General features: G+C 38.0%; 1 protein-coding gene across 1 annotated transcript; it reads right to left on the reverse strand.

Moving 5' to 3' along the window:
- Positions 1–7,197: 7,197 nt before the first annotated feature.
- LOC103520929 (protein son of sevenless-like) lies at positions 7,198–11,663 on the reverse strand. The gene is made up of 3 exons (XM_008486028.2): positions 8,598–11,663; positions 8,022–8,303; positions 7,198–7,515 (listed from the first exon to the last, which is right to left on the reverse strand). Exons 1-3 carry the CDS (start codon positions 11,593–11,595, stop codon positions 7,247–7,249), a joined length of 3,549 nt encoding a protein of 1,182 aa, XP_008484250.1. The 5' UTR covers positions 11,596–11,663; the 3' UTR covers positions 7,198–7,246.
- Between the last annotated feature and the right edge of the window lie 124 nt (positions 11,664–11,787).

An 11,787-nucleotide genomic window follows, 5' to 3' on the forward strand; every position in this document is an offset into this window, starting at 1 on the left:
TCACATTTCAACTGGTCTCCCTATGTGATAAGTGTGTAACTAGATATCTGGTAACATAAACCTAGGTATAGCCTATGAATGTAATTGCTACTTTACTACACACTCAACAAGAACACTAGGTGAGGTCTTTCAGTCCAGTGGTAAATGGAACTTGATTTCTGTTCTGTACACTCAACAAGAACACTAGGTGAGGTCTTTCAGTCCAGTGGTAAATGGAACTTGATTTCTGTTCTGTTCGTAATAAGTTCTTCATTTAGGCTAACCAATGACCATCTAATAGTACATCTATAGTCCTATACTGAGTCCAAATAATAGAATAGAATGTTACCAAAGCTTCCTGACCAATAAATAATGAGATCCGAGTGTTACCAAGTTACCACTTACATAGAATCATCTTGTGTTTGTAGATCTGCATTTTAATGTATTACAAGGCAATTAAGAAAAGATAGTAGTGGAAAACCTTTGTGGCAGAATAAGTTGTGTGGGAAACATCTCTCTAGAGAGCAGCATTTTCCTTGATTTTTTCCACCATTATGGTTTTTCAGTACCTACAAACTTTTCTTCCATGAATGCTACCCGTGTTGTACTCTACATTGGCAATTAAAGAAAAATAAATATGTAAATGAAATAAGGTACCTCTTTTCCTAGCATTCTATGAATTGCCAAGTTTCCTAGCAGCATTCTATTAATTGCCAAGTTCAAAACCTGATCACTTTCCCTAATCCCTCCCTCCTGTATCCCTAAATACATTAATATATCCGATCCTCCCTAACTTCCTACATTCCATGTTGACCTACAAATGGGGAGGCTCATTTTCCTCCCAAGCATCCCGTTTTTACCAGATGTCGAGATACTATTGATCTGTTTACTTCCCTTGACTCCCTCGCTATTCAATTCATCCCGATTCATTTCCCCCCCTACGCCCCTCATTTCGTCCCACTTTCCCTCTCCTGTCCCCTGGATCTATCTCGTACCTATCCCATTCGTTCCCTTAGAACTCCCTTTTTTTGTCTCTTTCTTCCTCTCTTCTTTCTTCTTCTATTTCTTCACGTTTTCTTTCCTCTTCTTATCTTTTGCCCTTTATCTTTCTTGTTTCTATTTCCTTACGTGTTGAGATCAACTCCTACCGTATTACCCTTTTAACTCCTTTTTTTTTAACTTCCTCCCCTTTATGATCTTTTTCCCCATCTACTTACATAGTTCCCTCCTACATACATGTATTGAATCCCAGTTTCTTCTCCGTTATATCGGTGTAGCTGTAGACAAAGTACTCTTCTACTTCCTATTCCTTTTTCGTCCTACTTTCCTATTCCTTCATCCTTCTACTTTTCTATTCCTTCATCCTACTCCTTTCCTATCCCTTCATTCTACTACTTTCCTATCCCTTCATTCTACTACTTTCCTATCCCTTCATTCTACTACTTTCCTATCCCTTCATTCTACTACTTTCCTATCCCTTCATTCTACTACTTTCCTATCCCTTCATTCTACTACTTTCCTATCCCTTCATTCTACTACTTTCCTATCCCTTCATTCTACTACTTTCCTATCCCTTCATTCTACTACTTTCCTATCCCTTCATTCTACTACTTTCCTATCCCTTCATTCTACTACTTTCCTATCCCTTCATTCTACTACTTTCCTATGAAAGTCAGTATGACAAGGCACACCAAACTAAACGTATTTACTTAGTGTGAGATTTCACTACATATACGATACGTATCAGGTACCTGTAGGTACCTACATGGGAGAGTTTTTCTTTATCATTGCCAATGAAAATCTCTACACTTAATGTCTTGGGTAATTGAGTAACTCTGTGCAAACAGGGAGAAATTCATTTTCTCTATCGTTATCTTAGGACACTTAATTAAAGTGAGTGCACTCTAATGATAGGGATAAAAAATAAACCACTCGACTTATCAAAATCGAGTCTAAATATAGCTCTCGCATCTTTGAGCGTAAAACACTGGGTGCTTGACGTCTTGGAGAAAATCATAGAATGACTAACAAAAGTAACAAGGTATGCCCCTCCTTTTCAAAAATTGGTCACACGCTCAGAAAATATTGTCAATTTAATTTTAGTAATCGAACTTTCATTGTGATTTGAATTAAAAGGATTTTTTTTTTTATCAGTAGGTACTTAGGTATACATTCCGTTTTACTTAAAGTAACTTTACAAATCCAAGTAGGTACATAAGCTCTCTGTTCTATTGCTTTGCATTTCTCTATTTTCTTCAGACTGAAAATAGGACAAGGAGTACCTACGTACTGGTGGTTATCATCATAATTTGATTATCTTTGTCTTGTCTTGATATTATGTAAGTAAGTACCTCAGAATTTCAACAGTATGAAGATAGAGTGTGAAAAACACTACACGAGTGAGACTTTACACTCTGTTTACATCTCCACTTCAGATACGCCGTTTTACGTCAGAACTCTGGTCGGATATTGTAAATATTTTTGAAATCGCACGTAAACTGAAGAGAGAGTAGTGGCGTGATAGGTGTTGTTTGTTTATCTTGGAGGTGTTGAGAGTGGATCTCGAATAGCTAGATGGATTGGCTGTCTGACAGGGATTTAATCCGAGCATGATAGTGTTTACGTGAGATTTGACTAGTTTTTCCTCAAGGTCAGGGCATTTGTTTTAGGTATAGTGTACCTATCAGTAGAAAAAAGTGATAAATTACTAAGCCCACATGTTTTCCTGGCTGATTTAAATTTACCTACACATCAAGTAAGTACCTAACAGAATCATAGCAAAGTATCCAGATTTGCTCTCTTAGGAACTCGGAAAGTAGTTGGACCTTCATGTACTTGTACTTGGGAAATTAAGTAGGAAGTACCTACTTACATAGCTGTAATAGAGTGAGATCTTATGTAGGTATTACTTACGAGGTAGGTACCTACATATTATTAGTAGGTACGTAGGTAGGTACCTACTCATCATCCTTATCCACACCTATCTAGTATCCAGGGATGGAGTGATGACATCCACCACACACCCTCCACCTATGCAAAAAAAAAAAAAATCATACACTCAGCTGACTCGGTAAGATTTGCCAAACATTGAAAAACAGCACAGAGTTCAAGATAACACAAACATATCACATGGAAACATCCTTGTCTATAAATAGAATGGACTCTAGTGTATTTACTATGCCTCTGTGTGTTTCCAAATGATGATATCTTGTGTTTATTTCAAGCAAAGCAAATATTTTGATAAAAATTGTGGGCGGGTGTTTCATTAAAAATATTTTAGAGGGAATAGGGAAGTTGGATTTTACTTTATCCAAAAATGGGTCATTTAGAAACTGATGAAAAGAAGAGCTTTGTTTTAGTTTCAAATTATGTGGTACCTAGGTAGGTATGGTGCTTATTAGCCTTTTTTTTTTCAGAGCTGGACTTTGCTGAAGTCTAAAACATCTTGTACCTACCTACTTAGGTGCTAACTAACACTACCAACTTACTATACATACCTAATGAATTATTTATGAAAATATTCTTCAGCTCATGGATTAATATCTACCTACATATGTAATAACATAACAATAATTTAATGAGTTTTTGACATTTTTTATGCACTTATGTTTGAACATAAGTACAAAGTTCAAACTTGGTGACATTTTGTTCTCATATTGTTATTACAACTTTTAGGTTGTGGTTATGTACTGGGTTGATATAGGCAAGGTTGGTAAACTTGAGTTGTCTTGTTTTTAAGTTATAACTCCCATGCCAAACTGTAGAAACAATATCCTGTCTCAACTCAACCCGGTAGCCGATCAATTGAGGATGTAGGTAACATGCACAAATATTTGTTGCCCCTCCAATAATTGTTTCTGAATCAAATTCTTCTTTCGGCAAGAAGATTTCAATGATCATTATCACAAGCAAAATGGAGAAAAGCCTTACTTAATGCTTAGCAAATGTCGATTGTGACACCAGAGACCAAGGCCTGTCAGAGAAGTCTAACCTTTGCAACACAAGTGTGCTAGGAGCACATGAACATTAAAGAATCAAAGCACCGCCTTGGCTAATGGCCTCTAAGTATATATTACACAACATGGAGTTTCATGGTTTTTTTTTTTTTATTATAACAGTCACCGCAAATAGCAAGGAAGATAATTATATTATTTTATCATGTTTGAGAATAGAAACTTACCAATATGTGAATGGAAAGGCTATCAAGAACAGCTGATCCTTTCCAACTTGGGACAACAGGATTAGGTGAGGATGTTGATGTGACTTGAAAAGCTTTGACTTTTCTGTTACTGGTCTGGGTGATTTTCAAAATGGCACTGGTATATTCTTAGAAGTTAAAAAAAGCACGCATGTAAAAGTAATTTGAAAAGAAACAGTCACATAGTTTAGACAATTTTTGTAATTTTACAAACTAAAAACTCGAGGGACTGGCCTTTTTGATCTGACTTGAATACTTGGACGAGGGGGTGGTGTAGAAACAATTTTCTCTGTGAAAAATGAATTCTATGCAGATTAAAATGAAGAAAAGCTTTGGGTTTTAATCAAAAAGTAGTAAAAATATAGGCCAAAGACCCAAAAACTTTACACATTCAACGAAAATAAAAAATCGACGTCGGGGAGAAAGTTTTTGACACATTAGCAGAATCGGCAAGGCTAGACGATAACTAAAATTTGAAAATAAGGGGCAATTTCTGGAATGAAATGACAAAAAATTCTCTGCTACTTCACAGTTTCACGACCATCCTCTCCCCTCCACTATCGTTTCACCTACTTCCCCTACTTTTAAATTAACCCTTTCTATCCCCAGTGTGCTCTTTTTTTAGCAGGGAATCTTATATGAATTTCCCACTTTTGGGCGCCAATTTTTTATCAACTTAGGAACTAGGTATGTATCATTACCGATAGTGATGGTGATTATTCTATATGCACCTATCGTGATGGTAGGTGATGTATGTAATTACTAAGATACATAATCAATATTGACAAACAATACCTATGCTCCCTTTGAATGCTCAGCAGCCCACCACATTAGAATCTTCTCTATTATCGACATTTAGATATACCTTTCGTGCACGTGTCTGGATCAGAGACCCTGCGTGGTAGGGGGTGCGATGTATTTCCTTCTCTGGAATTGGAGGAGGAAACATTAAAATGTTGACATACCTAACACGGTTTAACAACATCAAAACCCAAGAGTGATGTGTTACGCAAGTATTATCAGTTTATCTTCTTTTAACTAGATACTACCTGACGTGTGGGTAAAGGCCCAACTCTTGAACAGATAGAGGTCTATAGTAAATAATGTATTACATCATCGAACTTTCTGTGTTGGAGCCGCTCCGCCAAAAAAAAAAGGGTAGAGCTTCTTCCAGAACTATCCTGAACTTTATACCAAGTTTCGAGTTTATTGTATGTAGATTGATAGATTAACAGCGCTGGTTTGTGCGGAAAAACATTTTTTTAAAGAGGTTCTTGACAGAGAGAACTATTACTGCTAACGCTCCTTATCGAGCTCAAACAAAGCGCAGAGGAAATGGAGCATGACAGTGCAGGATAGAATGAAATCTGTCTGCCCAGGTAAGGAATCTGACACCTCCGCGACCCTTACTGTCACCTTACAGGCATGACAGGTATGCGATGAGCCAAGATATACGGGGATGCGTTTTGCAACAGACAGGAAAACGATGGATAACATTTTTATGTTTGACAGCAATTGTATACTCAAAGTATTTACCTTAGGGTTGTTCTCGTCTCCAAGACGTATCTTTGATTCCTTCCACCTTCGCGTTTCGATGCGCGTGTTGAACTAGTTCATCTGACAGGAGATTATCCTGATTCTTTAGGGGTATCCTTGCTATTTCTACGGCCTAGATATTTTCTAACTTGTACTGGCCTACCCGCCTTGTCTGTGAATATTTACATTCACAACACATCCACGTTGCTTGGTAGTCTATTGGTTATGTTAAACGAATAAATATTTCCTCACGTATTATTCTTATTGTGGCAATACTACAAAGGTGTTTACCTTGTAAATACATGAATACTGAAAAACTATATTTGGTAAAATACGACATAAAGACACAACATAAAGACTAGAGAGAAACCTATAAAGTACCTATCCTACCTAGGTACATATCCGGAAAAATTAAAAGAAAGATCCTAAGGGTACCGAATTGATAATTAAACATAAATAAATTCATGCCTCTTTTCTTTGTGTTACTATAATATCACAAACTTTGGTGCTCACTGCGGCATTAGGATTTTTCAAATACATATATCTGCAATAATCCCAGCTCCCAATTACCTACCATGCTGCAACCGGTCGCTATGCGCATTTATATTACATAGCCACTCATTTTCCTCACGAGGCTAAGTGGACCCGTAACGGCCAGTCACGGAATCATCATTTGCATGATACAAATTTCTTGACCCCGCCGGGAATCGAAACCCGGGTCCTCCGCGTGCAAGGGCGAGCGCAGTGACCACTACGCCATGGGAGCTGACATTATTAGATAGTATATAGGTAAAATATATCATAGGTAAGGTACTTTTAGTACACGTTTAGGTCAATTGAAATATTGGTATGGTAACATAAATGCTCACTTTTCCGTATTTTTAGATCTTTTAGAAAATAAATTTTACAGGTAGGTACCCTACTTGAATTTACAGTAGTAACCTAACTATTAACTATTTTTAGGTACTACCTACATTATACCTATCTGTTCTTCTTTATCCGTGTTTGACTAAGGATTCCTACTCATTAAACTCCAAAGTAGTTTTCTACCTACCAGTAACTCTTTTCGATTGAATTTATAAAAGACAACTTGTTGAACATAAAAATTACTTAAAGCTAGGCAAATCAAAAACTTTCATTACAACCCTTGATTTCGATCTATACCTACTTTTGACAAACGGAGTGTGCCTGAAGGCATGTGATGTGTTCCTATCCACTCGACCCAAAACCAATCTTCTTCGTCTTCTTCTTCTTCTTTTCCTGCACCTTTTCCGAACCTTATTTGGGGTCGGCGTTACCCTCCTTTATCCTACCCCTCCGCACCCTCCTATCTAATGTCTCCTCCCTTCTCCATCCCTTTTTTCTCAAGTCTTCCTCGACTTTATCTCTCCACCTCCGTTTTGGTCTCCCTCTCTTTCTCCTCCCCAAAACCAATCGTGGTTTAAATTCGGTTCGGTTCTGTAGGGCAAAGGAAAGTACATACAAACTTTACAAAGTCTCATTATATCTCCCCAAGTGGAGAGTGCCACTCATTCAAATGACATTCGTCTTGCGTCTTCTCCTCGCGGGGTGTTTAGGGTCCTCCACATTACCTCGGGGTGGTAGTGGAGGGGGAACAGCCTGGAAGTCTCGGGGTGGGGGCTCCACAGGACCTGGTCTACTGTAGCGAGGAGGGAGAGGTGGGGGAGGGAGGGGAGGGGGCAGTTTGGACGTGGAGGAGGACCGGGAAGTGCGATAGCCATTGGAGGTGGAAGTGGCCGAGCTCAGATCCTCGAAACTGGTGCAGGTGTTCTCGGGGTTACCTGGAGACAAAAGAAACAAAGGATTTACGATCTATGCCCCATCTTACAACAGCGAGTTTACAGTGAATCCAGAGTTAAAGAAATACTGGCCTGTGTACATCAAATGGGTGATATCAAAGAAAAAAGTGTTACCTGTCAGTGGTAAGATCGGCCATTGATGTTTGAAACTACCAGCCTCATTAAGCCCAAGCGCACTTCAGGCCAATTTCTCGTCTGGTACACCCCGGACAAAGGCCACGAGTAAGCCCCTGGTTACCTATTCGTAGACGCTTAACCCATCTTTTGGGGCAGTTGATGCCCTTACACCTAAGCCTTAGAGTGGCTTTTTGTGTAAGTTAACTATAAAATCTTTTTTTTTTTTTTTTTTCTTCTTCTTCGCGTTTTCCCGTTTACAGACAGGGTCAGCCTTTTTCGTCAGCCTCTCAATCAGCTCTAACTAGTAGGGTGATTGCTTTGGGGTTAACATTTGGTTTTGACTGCAAAATTTACAAGTGGATGCAAGTTACCTATAATAATGGGCGCGAATATACTAAAGTCTGAATTAGAGCCCATGTGGTTCGATGGTGTAATGGGGGTAGCCGGTTCATCCACTTCTGACTGGGCCGATTCTTCAAAGTGAAATCCAGGGAGCTCGGACAGAACTCGAGTCTTTTTGATTTTGACCAGCGGAGACTTGAGGGAAATGTTGGGCCATTTCCGCGGGAATTTCGGGACATGAGTGGCATGTCTGGGTTCAATCAGGAGAGACTGTTCGAACAGTATGTTGCACATTTCGTTGTCGTCTATGCCTGTGAGGAGAGAAGACGAATGATGAGAAGTGAATGAAATGAACAATGCTATTAGGTAGATTAGAAAATTGAAAATAATATTAATAAAATTCACCCACCGCACCGTTTTGAAAATTGGTCCTATTGCTAACAGATATAATAATTATTATAAAATTGTACGAATTACGAACTAATAATAACTATCCACTCATTATAAAATAAAAAGAACTCGTACATTTACTTTGAATAAATTAAATTCCTTTTCGTTTGAATTAATCTGATCATAAAATTTGAAAACTCACAGATTTCACTTACCTTCAAAAGGAGATAGATTTTCGAAGAACTCTCGATAAATAGGAACAACACTCAGACAGTAGGGTTCGTTCTGATATTGCTGGATCTCACTTATTATTTCAGCAACTTTTCTCCTCTTTGTAAAATTGATCAACTTTGAATCAGGAAGAAAATCGGGGTTCCCTTCTTCGATGTGCAGGATATTTGTCAAATACATGCCAAAGAAAGGAATGCACGGTGGATTGATGTTCCTCAGTTTCTCTTGATACTTTTTGAAGTGATCACCATTCAGTTCACGGGCATCTTCCAATACTTTCTGAAGTCTCGTTGGTAAAGCTTGAAATGTAAACCTCAGTCTATAGACAGCAGCTGATCCCATTGCAGATGTGACTGCTAGGACACCATTGAAGTTGTTTAGTTTTTGTAGAACAATCATCATCTCTATAATTCTTGTCATAATAGCTAACCTTTCATCAAAATTTTCGGCTTCAACTATGATCTTCTCAAGCCACCGTGTAAAATTCGTGGTATGTTTCATAATTTTGATAAGATTAGGTGAATACTCTGCTTTATTCTTTTTGGTCCATACACTTCCTACAAGTTCAGAAGGTTTTACAGATCGAAAATAATCAAATTCAAGGAGTGTCAATTGTCTTGCTATCTCTACAGGATGAGCAATAAGTATGTTGAACTCGTCAATAGAATTGATTGGTACATGAACTTCTATTGGTGGGGGAGAGTTGTTGAAAGCAAACGTTATTTCTTTTTCCAAATCCAATTCTTTTCTTTGGATCAAATTGAGAACGATGTCTGCCCATTTTCTTAATGATTTTCCACTAATTTCATTTAAAAGAAAAGATTTGAGTTTTTCTAATAAATTTTGGTCCCTTTGGAAATCATAAAAGTGATGTTGCACCCATTGTCTAAACACGTTCAATACCCGAAATTGCACTGGTTGACACAATTCTTTCTTGTATCGAATAATGTCCTCTCTCAAGATACTTTCTTCAATATCAGCATTGTTGTTCTCAAATACTTTGTTGGGGTCTGGAACGTTGAATCTGTCTATCAACAAATCCAGAAGTTCAGTCGGAGTAGTAAAACTTCGGTACGTTGTTAAAAAAGTTCCAATGAACGCTGGGTCAGCGTAGATGTGGTAGGTCAGTCTTTCTATAAGTTTGTGCAAAGTCGCTCCCTTGATGAGAGGCATGTTGGTGTTTTGTTTCTCCTCTAGAATGATGTTCTCGCAAGAATCAGGTTCTGCAAAGCTGTAATATTCAGGGGAGGGCATCCGTAAAGGATGTTTCTTCTCTTCGTCGAGTATGATGCTGTCCAAAGTTCTTTCCAGCATACTCTTCGTATTAACCATGATGAGGTCTGAGAACCAAGATTTCTTGTCTTCTGGTGATTTGGTCACAATAATAATAGACGGTTGATCACGTGGAGCAATTTCGAAAGCGTTTTTGATGTCATCAGTATTTTCATAGTCATTGATTTCCACCTTCCTTAAGAAGTACATCTCCTTACACTTGAACTCATACTGACTTGACACCACGTTGATGGGGACGGTTACTGAAATCTTTTTATTTGACTTACACAGGATCAGAACCCCGTCAAAGAAGTATACTTTTCTCTCTGTAAGACGGTTACTTTTCCCATCATATTTCATGAGAGTATCTTCCCTGTAGAATTCTTCTAAATATGGTCTGAGATCTCTCACATCCACCCCATCTACATTCTTCTTGAGTTCATGAATCTTTTCCAATGACTGAAGATGTTTGACACGGTTATAATTTCTTACGCAAGCATTTTTGCCATTTTTCTCTAAACTTATTTTTGACAACGATATTTGCAAAGGAGCTAAAAGACCCTGAGCTTGTTCCAGACATTCTTTGTCCTTGCTAGAATCAGTAAGGGAATGAAATATTTTAATATATTCGAAGTATAAATTACAATGATAGAGGGGGCTCATGAGTAAGTTTGGTAGGTAATACTTCACACACTCCTTGAATCCGTAACCAGCAAACTGTAATGTGTTCAAGATGCTGGGCTGAGTGACGTGCATACTCAAAACTTCAATACTCTTCTGATTTACAATATTGTGAAGTAACTTCTCATAGACATCAAACTCTGCGTCTTCAGCAAACTCTTCAAAACAAGATCCTATACAATGGTCATCGCTACTCATCTCAGATATGTCCTCAACTGCACCCAACAAGCACACTGTCAAGTTATATATTTCCTCGATAATCTCGAACAAACTATGCACCTCTTTGATTTCTTTGAGGGGAGTAATTTTATTCAGTTCTTCATAAAATATTTTCAAAATAAGTTTCAGTTCCCTAATGAAGAGTTTTTCTTCGGCTACAAAATCATTTACCACTTGTTCATAATGTAACACAACATTGTTTGATTGGACCTGAGGTTCAAGATAGACAGGATCATCATCTTCCTGGAAGAAAAGCTCAAGTAAAGCTTTGTCTGCATACATGGCAACATCAATATCTTGAATTGAAATGTCCACTTTGCGAATGTTTTTCACATAATTACCAACGAGCTTTAACAAGTCTGCTGCAACGTAGTCCAGGACTGCGGCATAATAGAGGACCATATTAGTCTCTACTTTCCTGAAATAAAATTCTTTCTGCAGAATATTTTGTACCCTGTCAATGGATATCACAAGAGAAGATTTCTTTTTACCTTTCTCCAGTGCCTGTTTGGCTTCATTGAAAGTCCACTCACTGATTGGGTTGGGGAAATATTTCTTTATTTTCCCTTCCATGTCAGATGTGGTTAGAGGTAAAGGTTTGGAACAGAGTAAGTTCAAAAGTTTGAGGATCAATTTCTCCGTGTAATATAAGGCATCCGTGTTAATATCAAGTGAATTATGCACTTGCTTCAGAATTGAATGGAGTGAAGACACCAAAGTGCCTTTCCATCGGTTTTCATTATAAGCTTCATGAAAATCACAGTTGTCATTGAAATCAGCTAGCGTCAGCTGACTCGAAAACATATACATGATGACTATTTTGTCTTGTGCAACCGAGTTGAAACTACAGAGCTAACTTGGATTTGTACCTCAGTGAGGAGATAAGTAATAGGTACATTTCATTGACTTATTCAAACACATTGTCTTCAAGTAAAGTATTTACCGTTACAATGGTCTGGCTTCATTTGGTCAAACATGATACACACTCTTTTTATAAGCTCT

The sequence above is a fragment of the Diaphorina citri genome, unplaced genomic scaffold (genome assembly GCF_000475195.1).
Source record: "Diaphorina citri unplaced genomic scaffold, Diaci psyllid genome assembly version 1.1 scaffold4281, whole genome shotgun sequence".
Classification (NCBI taxonomy): domain Eukaryota; kingdom Metazoa; phylum Arthropoda; class Insecta; order Hemiptera; family Psyllidae; genus Diaphorina; species Diaphorina citri.

Bases quoted from the DNA above. Each gene is read 5' to 3' on its own strand.
- LOC103520929 (XM_008486028.2), bottom strand. From the start codon at position 11,595: ATGTATATGTTTTCGAGTCAGCTGACGCTAGCTGATTTCAATGACAAC. The intron at 8,304-8,597 runs GTAAGTGAAATC...CTCTCCTCACAG, and splicing joins AAATCTATCTCCTTTTGAAG to GCATAGACGACAACGAAATG. The intron at 7,516-8,021 runs GTAACTTGCATC...TTTTGTCTCCAG, and splicing joins ATTCGCGCCCATTATTATAG to GTAACCCCGAGAACACCTGC.